Here is a 17,500-nt window from a genome sequence, read left to right on the forward strand (position 1 = left end):
CTAGAGTCAGTGTGGGTCTGAGTGGAGGGGGTTAGAGGTGTAATAACTGATCTAGAGTCAGTGTGAGTCTGAGTGGAGGGGGTTAGAGGTGTAATAACTGATCTAGAGTCAGTGTGAGTCTGAGTGGAGGGGGTTAGAGGTGTAATAACTGATCTAGAGTCAGTGTGAGTCTGAGTGGAGGGGGTTAGAGGTGTAATAACTGATCTAGAGTCAGTGTGAGTCTGATTGGAGGTGGTTAGAGGTTTAATAACTGATCTAGAGTCAGTGTGTGTCTGAGTAGAGGTGGTTAGAGGTGTAATAACTGATCTAGAGTCAGTGTGAGTCTGAGTGGAGGGGGTTAGAGGTGTAATAACTGATCTAGAGTCAGTGTGAGTCTGATTGGAGGTGGTTAGAGGTATAATAACTGTTCTAGAGTCAGTGTGTGTCTGAGTAGAGGTGGTTAGAGATGAAGAGTGTAAAATGGTGGAGTGACTCCAGCGAGTGAAGTGTGAGCGATTCCTGTAAAAACTCCAGATCACTGCTGCACTGCAGCTGAAGGTGAACCAGTCACTGGAGTCAGTTTGATCACTTCCTTTATTTACACGCAGCACTGATGTGGTGGAAGATGGTGTGTGGCCAGTGAGAGCTCTGTAGATGAACAGAAGCCAGTGTGTTTCCCGCCGCACGGCCAGAGAGGACCAGCCTATTTTTAGATACAGTGTGCAGTGATGAGTGTTGTAGGGGTCTCCAGTGAAGACCCTCAGAGCCCAGTGGAAGACTGAGTCTCAGGGCGTGAGGATATTTACAGAATCATGTCTATATTACACCACCGTAATCAGTTACTGATAATAAAGTCCTCTCCACGCTCCTTTTACTAGTGTGTAAAGTATGCAGAGCCACAGCTGGACTACAGTCTGGAAGTGGAGAAGTGCACAGTGCTCCTGTGTGGTCAGTGGAGCTGAGAGAGTGGACAGTGAGGGAGAAACAAGGAGGTGGTTTTAATGTTTTGGCTGATTGGTGTAAATCCTCTGCTGTGTGTAACACACTCTCAGTGTGAGGTCAGACACTCCTGTGTGTGGAATGTGGCTCTGTTCTGAGGAAGAAGTTGTTTTTGATGTGATTTACACACACACACACACACACACACACACACACACACACACACACACCACATACACACACACACACACACACACACACACCACACACACACACACACACACACACACACTCCAGGAAGGTAATCTGAGATGTCCTCAGATGCACTTGTGATATAATGTGAGTGGTTTCTCTTTGTACAGAAAAGGAAAGTGCAGCAGATGATCATTCAGCCTGGACTCCAGTGGAGAAGCGGAGTGTGTACAGGTGTGTAATTCACTTTTACAGTGGACTGGGAGAAGCAGAGATGGTGTGAGTGTGTGTATGAGCTGATGTGTGTGTTCTGTGTGTAGCTCTGGATTTCCTGATTCAGCTGAATGTGAGCTTTTCTAACTGAAGACTTTGAGACTGATTCAGAAACAGGTCACTGCTCTCAGCTCTGTGATGGACAGTGGGACTGATATTGAAATGTGTGTGTGAGAGTCAGGCTGAGGACTGGGAGGCTGGGTGTGTGTGTGTGTGTGTGTGTCACTCTGTAAAACATCAGTAATTTGGACACAGATGTGATGTGGCGTTGTGTTTAGAGGATTATTTACAGTAAGATTTTTAATGTTTTAGAATTACAGCATGTATTTGTGTAAAACAGAGCAGCAGCAGTGAGCCGCTCAGATACTGGGCCGTGTTCATCACTTCTCTGTGTGAGTCCTGACTCTGTGGACTGTGACGACTGGGAGGGGCTGGGACTCATGGGGGAGCTCCCAGCATGCCTAGCGCCTCCCCTCGGACTGTTTGGGAGTTATTTTAAAAGGGGTTGGCTGTGTGTGTGTGTGTGTGTGTGTGTGTGTGTGTGTGTGTGTGTGTTTGGGCTTGTTGTGTGGTGTGTGTCAGAGATGGAGACAGTAGATTGAGACTTGGACTCGAGTCGACTTGAGATTCGTCTTCAAATGACTCTGACTCGAGTTGGAGGTTTGGTACTCATGAACGATCTGTGTAATGTAATGTATTATTATTACTATTATTAGTTTCATAATGTATCTTTGTTGTTTGTTTAGCGACCTGCATTCAGTTCCCTCCCTGCCATGTGCATCGAATCCCATGCGCATAGCCACAAATATCAGCACTGACCACATTAGGGTCGTGGTGGGTCCAGAGCTTACCTGGAATCACTGGGCGCAAGGCGGGAATACACCCTGGAGGGGGCGCCAGTCCTTCACAGGGCAACACAGACACACACACACACACACACACACACACACACACACACTTTTGAGTCGCCAATCCACCTACCAATGTGTGTTTTTGGACTGTGGGTTGAAACCGGAGCACCCGGAGGAAACCCACGCAGACACAGGGAGAACACACCATACTCCTCACAGACAGTCACCCGGAGCGGGAATCGAACCCACAATCTCCAGGTCCCTGGAGCTGTGTGACTGTGACACTACCTGCTGCACCACCGTGCCGGCCCGTCTCTCATTTATGAGAAAATAAAACATGTGGACATTTGTATAAAGGGTTTTCTTCTGGTCAGTGCCTGAAGCCTGGTCCTTTGTGCACAGGTGAGTTCAGGAGTGTGATCTGTTCAGACTGATGTTAGATATAGGTGACATTATATAGTCAATGTGAACAGCAGAACAGTAGAGATTTGGGCCACTTTTACCTGCTGTGTTAACGTAGCTTTAAGAGACTTGAGACTCGACTTGGACTTGACTCTGATTTGGAAAAATTGACTAATGAACATCTCTGGTGTGTGTGTGGTGTGTGTGTGTGTGTGTAGAGGACAGAACAGTATCCACCGTCTGGAAGAGTCGAGTGACGGTGGATAAGGGCTCGGTGGGTCACTGCACAAAGCCCAAATACTGCTTTGGACACTTGTTCTGTTCCCTATGCCCTTGTTAGGGTGCAGTTAATAAAGAGTTAAAAAGGCAGTGCAGCTGTGTCTCAGTTCCCCACCTCCAGTGACGTCACAGTATTTGAATCTATTGATGGTCTCTGAGCTGCTTCAGATTCTGATGGTGGGGAACTGTGAGTGACTCACTGGTTTAGTGGAGGAGACAGGGCTGAGGACACAGAACTCCCCTCACTCAGTCTGGTCCCCGGTTCCCTATCAGCACCGTCCTAATGTCAAACCCCAGGTGGAGGAGGTGCTGGGGGATAAAGGAGGGGTCAGAGAGAGTGAGGGGAGGACGAGAGACGGACTGAGATGGTGTAGTTCTGTCCAGTGTTCTGTGTCCTGTCCTGCAGTCTGTGTCCTATCCTGCGGTCTGTGTTTTATCCTGCGGTCTGTGTTTTATCCTGCGGTCTGTGTTTTGTCCTGCGGTCTGTGCTTTATCCTGCGGTCTGTGTTTTATCCTGCGGTCTGTGTCTTGTCCTGTGGTCTGTGTTTTATCCTGCGGTCTGTGTCTTGTCCTGTGGTCTGTGTTTTATCCTGCGGTCTGTGTTTTATCCTGCGGTCTGTGTCTTGTCCTGTGGTCTGTGCTTTATCCTGCGGTCTGTGTTTTATCCTGCGGTCTGTGTCTTGTCCTGTGGTCTGTGTTTTGTCCTGTGGTCTGTGTTTTATCCTGCGGTCTGTGTTTTGTCCTGCGGTCTGTGTTTTATCCTGCGGTCTGTGTCTTGTCCTGTGGTCTGTGTTTTATCCTGCGGTCTGTGTCTTGTCCTGTGGTCTGTGTTTTGTCCTGTGGTCTGTGTTTTATCCTGCGGTCTGTGTTTTGTCCTGCGGTCTGTGTTTTATCCTGCGGTCTGTGTTTTATCCTGTGGTCTGTGTTTTATGCTGTGGTCTGTGTTTTATCGTGCGGTCTGTGTTTTGTCCTGCGGTCTGTGTTTTATCCTGCGGTCTGTGTTTTGTCCTGTGGTCTGTGCTTTATCCTGTGGTCTGTGTTTTGTCCTGCGGTCTGTGTTTTATCCTGCGGTCTGTGTCTTGTCATGTGGTCTGTGTTTTATCCTGCGGTCTGTGTCTTGTCCTGTGGTCTGTGTTTTATCCTGCGGTCTGTGTTTTATCCTGCGGTCTGTGTCTTGTCCTGTGGTCTGTGCTTTATCCTGCGGTCTGTGTTTTGTCCTGCGGTCTGTGTTTTATCCTGCGGTCTGTGTCTTGTCCTGTGGTCTGTGTTTTATCCTGCGGTCTGTGTCTTGTCCTGTGGTCTGTGCTTTATCCTGCGGTCTGTGTTTTGTCCTGCGGTCTGTGTCCTCTCTCGCGGTCTCTGTTTTGTTCTGTGATCTGTGTCCTGTCCTGTTGTTTGTGTTTTATCCTGTGGTCTGTGTTGTGGTCTGTAGTCTGTATTTTGTCCTTCATTCTGTGCTTTGTCCTGTGCTCTGTGGTGTGTGTGATGTGTGTGGTTTGTTGTGTCTGATGTAAGTCATTCACAGTTAAACAGACGTCTCACTCTAAGAGAAACACAGGGCAGGTACCTGAGTACAACGTGACTCCTCCCATGTTTAATCCACAATAAATCTCCAGCACTTCCTCCTGTGTGAGTCTGATCCACTCCAAACTGGATTTAAATGAAAGTGAAAGTGCTGCTGTGAAGAGTTTGTGACGATCAGAAACACAGAGAAATACAGAGGTAAAATTAACATTTAATTTAATGACCTGAGGATTAAAGATATTTCAGTGTGTGTGTGTGTGTGTGTGTATCTAAGAGTGTGAATGTGAGTGTGTGAGAGAGAGAAAACATAAATCGAAAAGAACACAAGATGAAAACAGAATGTTAATGATCTCTGTACCACTTTAAAATAAGAATACACTTATAAAGGTTTATAAATGGTTTAAAAGACCCTTTGTTACATAGTTATTAATCAGGCTGTCATTATTAATCATTTGTAACACAGAGATAGGGAGTGTGACAATGACCACTTTTGTGTCTCAAACTGAAAGTGTCAGAACTTACTGAAAACGTCAAGATAAGGAATAATCTCAGACCTGAGAATGTGATTGTAGTCATTTCACATGTTAATGTCCACACCACATTATCACTGACGTAGAGAAAGAACCTCTATTGGTTCAGTTATTAATAAATATGTGCTGAAGCAGGGTTAATGTCGACTGATGGAGAGGACACAGTGAGATCAAACACACAACTATTGAACTATTAGAACTATTTACAGTGTTTATTGTTTCTGTCCTCATTTAGTCCTCAGAGTTCAAATGAAAGAGACACAAGTGTGGATCCCTGACCCATTTATCCACGTCACGTTTATAAACAGAGCTCTGTTGGTCTGTGTCAGTCAGTGGAGGACTCCCTACATAGTGCACACCACAGATAACAAAACTAATAATACACACCGTAATTAGACACTAATTTAACAGGGAGATGTGAACCTTACAGTTCACTACAAATGACTGTCTACATACAACACACTACATGAGTACAAACTGTTATTTCTGACCTACACTGTGCCCTCGGCTTCACTGCAGCATGGAAACCTCTCACTGATCACTCCGACTTTCAGACGAGGAGAAGTACTTTATTAAACATTAACCACAGACCAGAGGAATAATTTAGACAACAGTTGCTATAAAACATCATCCTCCAAGAGTCTGTTCACTCTCAGAGCACAGGGAAAGTGGGATATCTTATTTACCTGGGGGAAAAGAGAGAGAGAGAGAGAGAGAGAGAGAGAGAGAGAGCAGACTGTGGTCAGTTAGAGCAGACTGTGGTCAGTTAGAGCAGACTGTGGTCAGTTAGAGAGATAGAGAGAGAGAGAGAGAACAGACTGTGGTCAGTTAGAGCAGACTGTGGTCAGTTAGAGAGATAGAGAGAGAGAGAGAGAACAGACTGTGGTCAGTTAGAGAGATAGAGAGAGAGAGAGAGAACAGACTGTGGTCAGTTACGTCGTGGCTGATCAGCACAGACTCTGTGGTGGATGATTGAGGACAGAACAGCTCCAGACTCTAAACTACTGCAGGATGTACACTGTGCTGTGTGTAAAGCAGCACACCCCAGCTAGCAAGGTAGATCTGGCCCAATTCCGGCTGCACGTTGGCACTGTCGACTGGCGAGGCGATTGCCATTGCAGTTAGCACACTACACTGATCAGAGCATTTTATTAAATACTGAGAATTAATCGTATGTGGCCCACATCTAAAAATAGAAGACAATACTGGTAACTGTCTGGAAAACGATGTAACGTAAATAAACAGAACAATTATTTTAACTTGTTAAATGCCATACAGTTATAGGTAAGCTCTGTATTGTAATATTTAAGAATATTGATGTAATGACTGGGACACGAACGACAGAAATGATTACGATAAATAGGGTTAATAAGGAGACAGTGCCGTGTTGAAGGGAGGAGATTGTTATTTAAGTTTTTGAAGATGACAGCTTTAAAATGAATGAACTCTGAATGAGAAAACGGAAGGAGGCAGAAGCGAACCGCTGTAAAAACACAGAAGAAGAAGAAAACGATGAAGATTCGCGCTCTTTTCTGTGACCGTGGCGCGAGCAGCTCTCACCAGCCTCAGGGAACAGCTTCATCCCGTAAGTATTTCAATTTAACCTTATATTTTCAGATACATAAGTATTTTGGTTTCGCCCAAATGTAGTTAACATCGTTAATGTTACGTACGTTATTCTATAAACTGCTATATGTTACATACGTAATATTGAACCGTTTTTTTTTTTCAAATGACAAACGTTAGCGAACCTGTTTAACTCTAGCTAGCTCTTTTTTTCCTCTGACAGAAAACATTTAAATGACATGACAATCGCTCATACAAGAGTATTTTTATTTGAGTAATTATGTGGTTTGATGGTGTATTTTACAAGACGATGTGAGCATTTTTGTGGGTTTTTATGTCACACAGAACCGCATACCTCAGTATAAGAAATAAAATAAGAAATAAAACTGCTTAAACACATTAAGGTACTAGCTAAGTAGGTTAAAATACATTCCCAATCTCAGTGCTGGTTGTTGGTGTAATGTAATATTTTAAATATATAATTCCACATTCACTAATCCTTGTTTAGGGAGTAGCAGTGATGTTGGGGCTAGTGATTAATGGGTTGAAGGAGGTTATATTGAAAGTGATAGAAGCCTTTTTACTGAGAGAGAAAAAATAAATAAAAGCATGTGAAGTGGTTTATTTTTGGAGCTGTGAATTTAGTTACATTTTTCAAAATTAACTATGAACATGAACTAATTAATATTATTTATGTAATTATGTAAAGATGGACTGCAGTAAGAAAACTAGTGGTGCAGTGAATAATGCAGGTGGACAGGGAGAAAAGCAGATAGGAGGTTAATTTAAGTTTAGATGAGATCTTTAGCATCGGTTGTAGCAGAATCGTTTGTATAACCGTTTGTACTATAACCTGATAATGTTTTACATTTGAAGTTTTATAGTTAATGAATTTGCAGTTTACAGTTTTTCATTAAATATTTTTAAAGAAAATATATTGAAGAGAACAGAACATGTCCATGATCTCTATATGTTTAATTACAGAGCTGGAATTCAACAAGGAGTACAACTGAGGTGACTACACTTGAGCGTTCTTTCACTACACTGCACCTCCTGAAGATCCTTGTTGTCCACGCTGTGCCAGAGATGAGGATACTGCTGATATCTCCATCATTGTTGAGGGCAGTGAGGTATTGACAAAGTGTGACAACACAGCAGAGGCTTGTAAACTGTTGATGGAACTGATGTGTGCCATGAATAAGTGTCAAATGTGTTCTTCCACATGTTTGAGGAAACTCAAACTGTTTTAAAGTACCTTTCTGCTGGCATTTTTTTTTAATTTTCCAAACCTACTGGTGAATTATTTTTGAATTTTAAGCGATTTGTTATATGGCCTTAGCAAAGTATATTTTTAAAGAAAGGTCTGAATTTAAATGGCAGTTCTTAGAGTGTAAAACCAATTTTTTTTAAGTATTTGAATGTTAATAGGATTTAGGAAATCATGACACTGCCAATTTCAAATTTCAATTGGCAATTTTAAAATTAAATTGTAGATTTTAAAATGTGTTGATTTCATACACTGTTTCATCTCCAGGACTTTTATTATGTTTTTTGTTATATGACATTTGTATAATGAAATACTACAAACATGTATGTCTCCCTCTGGAGAAGAGAATGCAATGTACCTTTAAGGAACAAAACTAGACTTTTAAACACTTGTACCTTTAGTGACCAATAATGTACTTTTTTTATTTTTTTCTGAAAGTGTAAGTTATTTAATAAAGCAGTAATTTCACCATGGACCTGATTTTACCCTTTTCTAAGGGGAGGGATGGTGGTGTGTGTGTGTGTGTGTGTGTGTGTGAGTGTGTGTTGGGGGGAGGGGGAGCGGTGTATAGAAATAAAGTATTACAACCGATAATGAGCCAGATCTGGCGTGCTTCTGGCTCAAACTCAGTCGTGGTCCGGTTATCGTGATTTAGTTATGGCTTGCCGGACTAGGGCCGAGTCATTTGAACCGCGCCTCAGCCAGAACACTCGGCCGAGTCTGTGCCGAGAGTTTCCCAGGCTCGGGCCAGAACTATCGGCCCACTCTACGGCTGTACATCACGGCCGAGACAATGTCGACTCCGCGTTCCGGCATCGGGCCGAGTGTTTTTGTTCCGGCGTGCGTGATTCCGCCCGAGTGTGGGCCGATACAATTTTGCTAGCTGGGACACTCAGAGACATACGGAGCCCCTAAAGGGACTGGGGGGAAAATAAAAAAACACTATTGATTTTGCGTTCCCTAGCAAAACTCCCTGGGCTCTGTAGTACTGTGCTTGCTGTTGATTATGTGCTTGCTGTGCGTGTCAGGTGAACTATGGAGCAGCTCGTTGAATTTTACTTTGATCTTGGACTGAAATATAAAGACATAACATCTCTTCTGAGCAGAAAACATGGATATGTTACTGGGGAGCGCCAACTGAAACGTTTGTTGCTGTGTTGTTAACTGCTATGAAATGAGGATGAGAGAATTTAAAGTGCAAGCGCATGGACAAAGGTTACGTGAACAGCACAGAGACACAGACAGTGAACACAGTTTCCAAACAGTGGGAGAGAAAGGGGAGTGAACACCTAAATAAATGTGTAGCTATTGGTAGTGTATTGGAGTAATGTGTGTATGTGTGTAAAGGTTTCGGGCAGAAAATGGTATCCTGTTTTACTGCAGCTTTAAAAAAAACAGAATTCCCAGATAAAACTAAACGCATGGTGTAGCGACCGGCTCTAGCTCCACAGCCGTGTCTGGAGTCAGCGCGCTGAGCCACGTCTCTGTAAAAATTAGTCCGCAGTGTGCCCTGAGATCTCTGTGTGTTGCGCCTTACACCCTCCATCTTGTTATTGAATGACTGGATTTTTAAAGAGTCTTTGCTTGTTAAGGTTTTTCGTTAAGATTCTTAGCTTGACCCCTACCCCAGTCAATAACAATAAAAAAAACACAGCCGTCCACACTTTTTCTTTCTTTCACAAAGCAGCCTAAGTCGCATACACCTGTTACTATGGAAATACGTGGAACTACGGCGTTCTGACTAGAACTTTCAGGATGCTACCGAACGTATATAAACCTGTTCACAACTTCCTCTGATGTGAGGCAGTTCCTTACAGATGTATGGACGATTCGCACTGGCAACGAAACTGTGTGTTAGTAGAGATAAGTAAATACATATATAATCTCTGTTTCAAGTGGCTGGATTTCACTGGAAACTGCAGTGTCCTGATGTGTTAACTGAGCCACAAAGACAATTGTGTATCATAAAACATTTGTGCAATGTATTTGCAAGGGAACGCAAAACTATTTGCGAGGGAACGCAAAATCAGTGGTTCTTTTTTATTTTCCCCCCAGTCCATTTAGGGGCTCCGTAGAGACACGAGGTCTGTCCTGCTGTGTCAAAACATTACTGTGGTCTATTCCCACTCTGTTTAGCCGTTAGGAGTCGACGATCACGCCGGTGTGATCAAATCATGTGACCGCATCTAGCCACAGAATAAAAACTTGAAACTTGAAAACGTTGAATCTGTCGAAAGTGCAGATTTTAAGCTCCACGTTAGTTTGTTTCATGTGGATCTTCGCCAAGTAGAAGCGGAGATATAATAATTTAAGTTTCATTTAAAAGTAACATTCTTACGCGTGAGTAAAAGTGCACAAAATTCACGGGGACTGGGGGAAAGTCTGGAATCTGCTTTCTCTGCTCCACAGGCTGAACCCAGTATGGTGAAGGGGAGGGAGATATTTATAGAGAGAGGGAGAAGGCGGGGAAAGGGAGAGGCTACGAAGTGAAATCTGAACTCAGAATAACACTGGAGCTGTTTTTACGTGTTGAAAATGATGATTTGAGTGACGGCGACGTAAAGTATCTATAATTATTTCTAAAGTAAATAGATGTATATAGCTTAATTAGCATATATCTCTGTTTTACATCTATATGTTTATATTTCCAATCTGTTTATTTTCATTTACAGTCTTAAAATGCAACACTTAGCATGTTTGTAGTAATTTATATAAAAAAAAACATGATTTTTAAAAAGTTCGATTTAATGCTTTGTCAGTTTTGGGGTTAAATTTGCTGAAAAAGTGGACAAAGAAAAAATAACTGTCAGGTCATAAAGTTGAGGTTCTGAAAAAATAGATATCAAACAAGGACAATTTAAAATAAAAAAAAAGTCAAATAAAAATAAATATAAACAAATATGAATGTAACTAAATTAATAAATTAAGAACAGTATATACATAGAGGAACGAAATAATCAAATAATTTCTCCTTCAGTACAGTGGCTTTAAATCTCTGTTATATAACCTTTCATTTGAAAGAAACTATTGTTTTTCGCGAATCCATTAATCTCTGAGATCATGGCTAATACTTTCACAGCAGACAGCCCTTGTGTTCCTGACGTCGAAGGACAGATAGCAATTTTATTTACAAAATAAATCACAATATATTCTGGTTATATTTGCCAAATATCTGAAATTGAATTAAGGAATGCGAGACCCACGGTGTGTGTGTGTGTGTGTGTGTGTGTGTGTGTGTGTGTGTGTGTGTGGCAAATCTGACCATGTTTTTCGGAAATATTGTATAACCGCTGTATTATATTTTATTAAATTACAATGAGATCTGAAAGCATCTGAAAGGTCTAAAAGACTCATCCTCATTACATTACCATATTTAACTTATATGTCCAGATGTCTTATAATTAGTTATTTTAAAACACAATTGCTACCATATGTCCTGTGTTTAAAATAGTCCGCTTATTCAGGACTCCTGTATATGTCTTACACTCTGAGAATAACTAGTTACTGTTATTGTTAATCTTATATCAAATTATCTAATGTGATTTTTATATATAAAAAATGACTTCTAAAAGTCAGTCAGCGTTATTTTCATCACAGATGTGTTGAGGGAAAATTAAGTGTAGTTTCTCTGGACAAAGATAAACATCTTAAAACAGAGCTGTAAGTTCCCAGTGTTTCAGCTCTGCCTCACACCAAGCCCCTGCAGGAGGAGGGACTGAGACTCCATTGGCTGCGGCACTGAATAATTGACCGAAAACTCTGGTTGGATTGGCTTAATACAAGTGATAAGTGCGTTCCTTGTTTAGGAGCCGGAGTATCTCCTCCTCTGTCTGAGGAAGCGCAGCGGAGCTGTCTCAAATCATCCGTCTTAACCTCAAAAATACGGGATAAAACGCGTCACGTATCGATCCAAAACACAACGCAAATTTTAGAGTCCATATGGGACACACGTATGTGTACATCTATGTGATAAGGCCATACATGTAATATTCCTTGTTTATTTAAACATTTATTTCTTAATTTGTTTATTTGTTGTTTATTTGAAGGTTGATTCAGTTCGTTTCTAACTAAGCCTACATATTGTTCTTTATTTATTTATATTAGCGCGAGTTTAAAACCCTTAATGTCCCTGTGGAGGCTGACGCACAGATAGGAGCCTAACCAACCTTCACAGGAATGATGTAAAATATCTATGGCTCCTCAGTTATAAACAGGACAATTGTGTGAAACGTAGGGCTCTGGAATTCGATCCAGTGCAAATAATTATTTTATTTTGGTGTCGTTGTGTTTAAATGACAGCTATGAGCTTCTAGTGCTCAGACGAAAAGATGATGCACGCCGTTTACACTCACTCACGTCCTTACACTCACTTCATAATCCATATGTACCCAGTGTGATCAACACTGAACTGATACCTTTGGTCTTTACGGACTAAATAAGGTCATTTTACTTCATGTGCAGTGACTGCAGTCATTACCAAAGAGTTGTAAGAGTTTTGGGAAAAGGCAGCTGGCTTCTACGGAACCCCCAGTGAATCAATTCATTATTCGTGCGCACAAATAACTAATTTGTTCACTCAAATTATTTTTTTTACCCATGTCCCCTCCAGGGCTCTGTAGGTTTGTACTGGAGTCAGTGAGAGACACAAGTGAATCTGGAGGAAGCTCTGTCTCATTAAGAGTGAGTGACTGACACTGTGTGATGTAAATACACTTAAATATATTACAGTTAATGTGCTCTTTATTTTCTGATGGTTTTCTATTTTACAAATAAACACATAAATATACTAAATTCCTGAATATAGATTTCAGTAACACTTTATATTAAAGGTACGTGAACTGACAGTAATTAAGTCATTAACTCTTCAGGAAATAATGAAGCATTAAGCAGGAACAAATGAATAAGTCGTGTATTAATAAGTGTGAGGTTAATTTACTCAATGTTAACTAAGGCATGTACCAACATATGAATATGAAGGTAATAAATGCTTTCTTAAGTGTGTGAATATATCAGGAATTAACATATTAATTATGTTGTTTAATGAGTGTGGGTCAGTCGTCCTGTAACTGTCCAGGGACTGCAGTAGGAAATGATCCACACTGTTAAACTGACCCGTTTACAGAAATGTTTATTAATGTGCTCTGTTCCTGTAAATCTAAACCCAGTAAAGCAGAACCTTCACTGCTCTTTCAGGATGAAGTTTCTCAGTGGGACTCTGAGTGTGATACTGATCATCTCTGGCTTCATGGAGACTGCAGCAGGTACGTGTTCACTTTACTGAACAAATCTGTGTGAAACAGAGAAAGACAGTGTTAATATATAATTGTTTGTTGTTATTTTGCCCACAGGGAGAGACTCATACATCAAACCCAGAGTAATTCCTTGTAAATGGAGGGAGATTATTTGTGTCTAATCAGTGGAGTATGATCTACACATTTGTGAAGTATTTTGAGACTAAACTCTCTCTGTGTTTTACACCAGATTCTGTACGAATAAGAGTCTGATATCACAAGTGTTATGACCCAGTCTAGGGTTGAGCCGTAACAGAAGGAGGTGTGTGTTGGAATTAATATATGTGAAGGGAATAACTGTAACAGAGATGTAAATGATGAAACAAAAAGGACACAAACGGAAACACAGAATGAATAATGAATAGAATATATATTGTAGATGTGATATTTACAATGAAACCAAACACCAGTGAACTTCAGGATGGCCTTTAGCCGACAAAAACAACAAACAAACACTCCTCCTAACTGACCCACGAACAGCTCTAACTTACCTAAGTGTAAACAAAAGGAAACAAAAGACAACACCTTACCTTCCTCCCTGTCTATACACAAAAACACACACAAAACCCACTCCCAAAACAAACGGCAGCCAACCCTACTCTGGTGAAATATATACACAGTGTTACAATAATTTACAAACAACAGATCTAAGGTCAGTATTCAAAAAGGGGCAAAATCAAACTCGCAGTCGAAGTGGGAATGTAACAAAGTCAAAACCAGGTAAACAGAATTCAATAAACACAACACAAATCACAGCACAAAAACAAAGCTTTTTAACAGCGTACACAGAGACGTATTTATGTCTCCCGCCGAGATGACGTATACAAAACATTGACAGACACAACACATGGACTGGATGACGGACCGGACTCAGGACGATGAACAAATACATGAACTGGAACATGGAATGAACTCTAGACGGGTGAACAAACATGGACTGGAACAGATTGCAGAACCTATAAATTTAAAGAGATAGAGAGATAGTGAGAGAGAGAGAGAGAGAAAACACACACATACACAGCGCAGCGTAACACAAGTGCATCTGAGGACATCTCAGATTACATTGTGTGTGTGTGTGTGTGTGTGTGTGTGTTTGCTGTGACTAAACCTGTTTGTGTCTTACTCATTTCTACATTTCCTCAGAACAGAGCCACATTCCACACTGCTGTGTCTGATCCACTCTACACCAGCACAACACACACACACACACACACACTAACACACCACCACCACGTCAGTGTCACTGCAGCTCTGAGAATGACCCACCACCACATCACACCTGCTCTGTGGGGGTTTTTTGGTTCGTCCCTAAGGTTCTGTTTTGCTCTCTGTGTCTGAACCCCGCTTGTATTGAGCTACTCTTTGGGATTTGTGTTAATAAACTCTTTTACTGTGATCCGCAGGTGTCCAGTGGTGACAATACCCTAGGCTGCATTTCGATGATTGATTTTATAGTCGTATCGTCTGACCTGTGTCCATATGTTGCACCCGTGCACTAATTAAATGTTTTGGCTGATTGGTGTAAATCCTCTGCTGTGTGAGGTCAGACACTCCTGTGTGTGGAATGTGGTTCTGTTCTGAGGAAGAAGTTGTTTTTGATGTGATTTAGACACACACACACACACACACACACACTCCAGGAAGGTAATCTGAGATGTCCTCAGATGCACTTGTGATATAATGTGAGTGGTGTTCTCTGACTGGTTTCTCTTTGTACAGAAAAGGAAAGTGCAGCAGATGATCATTCAGCCTGGACTCCAGTGGAGAAGCGGAGTGTGTACAGGTGTGTAATTCACTTTTACAGTGGACTGGGAGAAGCAGAGATGGAGTGAGTGTGTGTATGAGCTGATGTGTGTGTTCTGTGTGTAGCTCTGGATTTCCTGATTCAGCTGAATGTGAGCTTTTCTAACTGAAGACTTTGAGACTGATTCAGAAACAGGTCACTGCTCTCAGCTCTGTGATGGACAGTGGGACTGATATTGAAATGTGTGTGAGAGAGTCAGGCTGAGGGCTGGGAGGCTGTGTGTGTGTGTGTGTGTGTGTGTGTGTGTGTGTGTGTGTGTGTAAGAGTCAGGTGACTGTGGATAAGAGCTCGGTGGGTCACTGCACAAAGCCCAAACACTGCTTTAGACACTTCTGTCTAAAGTTCTGTTCCCTACGCCCTTGTTAGGGTGCAGTTAATAAAGAGTTAAAAAGGCAGTGCGGCTGTGTCTCAGTTCCCCACCTCCAGTGACGTCACAGTATTTGAATCTATCGATGGTCTCTGAGCTGCTTCAGATTCTGATCGTGGGGAACTGTGAGTGACTCACTGGTTTAGTGGAGGAGACAGGGCTGAGGACACAGAACTCCCCTCACTCAGTCTGGTCCCCGGTTCCCTATCAGCACCGTCCTAACGTCAAACCCCAGGTGGAGGAGGTGCTGGGGGATAAAGGAGGGGTCAGAGAGAGTGAGGGGAGGACGAGAGACGGACTGAGACGGTGTAGTTCTGTTGTCTGAGCTGAAATGCTGTTTATTGGATGTGTGAATAAGGTATAACTGCATGTGCTCTACAGGGAACAGGACATTTCACCTTCACATAGACACTTTAGAGACAGACACCAGGAGTGAATAGGTTCAGGAGCTGGTTTATATTCCAGTCAGTGGGGAAACTGAGTCTAAAGTGTGGACTGTACACATGTGGTAATACGGCTGTGTATCAGGGGAATCTCTGGACTGGTTTTTAAGTGTTGTTCTGTGTTTGTGTAAAACATGTTGTAAGATGTTTGTAGATGTCTGTGTTTGTCTGTTGTTTCTGAAATGACACTCGCTCCAGTCCTTTCCTTTTTATTGGAGTCATTATGGACCCCCTGCAGTTTGAATACCAGGATGGCACTGGAGTGGATGATGTGTTTATCTACCTGCTGCACATAGTGGACTCCACCTGGACACAGCAGGGGGCTCTGTGAGTCTCTGTGAGGATCATGTTCTTCTCTTTCTCCAGTGAATTCAACACTCTCTCGTCTGTGTTACTCAGAGAGAATCTGAGGCAGATGCAGGTGGATGAATCCATCATCTCATGGACTATGGACCTGACTGGTCACCCCCAGTGTGTGCGACTGCAGGGCTGTGTTTCAGACGTTACCATGTGCAGTGTGGGGGGCCCCCAGGGGACTGTATTAGCACCGTCCTGTTAACACCTACACCTCAGACCTCAGATACAGCTCCAGCACATGCCACCTGCAGAAACTCTCAGATCACACTGCCATTGTGGGGTGTATCAGGAACAGACAGGAGGCTGAATACAGGGAGCTGGTGTCAGACTGTGTCAGCTGGTGTGAACTGAACCATCTGCAGCTCAACATCAGTAAGAGGAAGGAGATGGTGGTGGACAGTAAACTCAGACCTGCCCCGTCACCAGTTTCCATCGATGGAGGGGAAGTGGAGGTGGCTGGTAGTTACTGGGATCTGGGCGTGCTCTCGGACGACAGACTGGATGGAGCTCTAACACCTGTGCAGTGTTCAAGACAGGACTGAGCCGTCTGTACTCTCTGAGGAAACTGAGGTCCTTCTGAGTGTTCACTAAACTCCTCTGGACACTTCACCAGTCTTTTGTCTCTAGTGCTGTATTCTCTGCTGTTGTGTGCTGGAGCTGTAGTGCAATAAATACTCTGTGTTGTGTCCTGCGGTCTGTGTTCATCGTTGCTAGTGCTATATTCTGTACTGTCGTGTGCTGGGGCAACAGTGCAATAAATACTTCTCTCTCTCTCTCTCTCTGTTTGTTCATCCCAAAGGCTGAGCTGCATGTTCTGTGTGCTGTAAAGCCCTCTGACCAGGTGTGGGCTGTTGAGTCTGATTAGCTCTGGGGATGGTGCGTCCTAGTCCGAGCCACTACAGTCCTGTCCTGCAGCCAGTGTTTTGTCCTGCGGTCTGTGATGTGTCCTGCGGTCTTTGTTGTGTCCTGTGGTCTGTGTCCTGTGTGATGTGTGGTCTGTTCTGCCTGATGTAGGTTAAACACAGTTAAACAGACGTCTCACTCTAAGAGAAACACAGGGCAGGTACCTGAGTACAACGTGACTCCGCCCATGTTTAATCCACAATAAATCTCCAGCACTTCCTCCTGTGTGAGACTGATCCAGTCCAAACTGGATTTAAATGAAAGTGAAAGTGCTGCTGTGAAGAGTTTGTGACGATCAGAAACATCGAGAAATACAGAGGTAAAATTAACATTTAATTTAATGACCTGAGAATTAAAGGTATTTGTGTGTGTGTGTGAGTGTGTGTGAGAGAGAGAGAGAGAGAGCAAAAGAGAGAAATCTTAAACAAAAAGAACACAAGATGAAAACAGAACGTTACCATTTTAAAAGAATACATTTATAAAGGTTTTTACATGGTCACTAAGTAGATTGTAAACCTTTTACAATAATTAAT

The 17,500-nt window shown here is 42.4% G+C and overlaps 1 protein-coding gene across 9 annotated transcripts in view; it reads left to right on the forward strand.

Moving 5' to 3' along the window:
- The first annotated feature begins 1,291 nt into the window (after positions 1–1,291).
- The window catches only part of LOC136699108 (uncharacterized), a 92,083-nt gene continuing 75,874 nt past the window's right edge, over positions 1,292–17,500 (forward strand). Inside the window, exons 1-6 of one of the 9 annotated variants that reach the window (XM_066673562.1) lie at positions 4,461–4,637; positions 12,412–12,482; positions 12,996–13,063; positions 13,151–14,876; positions 16,864–16,997; positions 17,079–17,286. Coding sequence is in view for 2 of the 9 variants with exons in the window: in XM_066673559.1 (XP_066529656.1) it covers positions 1,299–1,344; positions 12,412–12,482; positions 12,996–13,063; positions 13,151–13,176; positions 14,813–14,876 (275 nt within the window). In the remaining 7 variants the exon portion in view is untranslated. Of the gene's footprint in view, positions 1,345–2,039; positions 2,068–4,460; positions 4,638–12,411; positions 12,483–12,995; positions 13,064–13,150; positions 14,877–16,863; positions 17,287–17,500 lie in introns of those variants that run through there. The other 8 variants (XM_066673559.1, XM_066673560.1, XM_066673561.1 and 5 more) reach the window with 8 other exon arrangements.

Source organism: Hoplias malabaricus, chromosome 6, assembly GCF_029633855.1.
Source record: "Hoplias malabaricus isolate fHopMal1 chromosome 6, fHopMal1.hap1, whole genome shotgun sequence".
Lineage (NCBI taxonomy): Eukaryota > Metazoa > Chordata > Actinopteri > Characiformes > Erythrinidae > Hoplias > Hoplias malabaricus.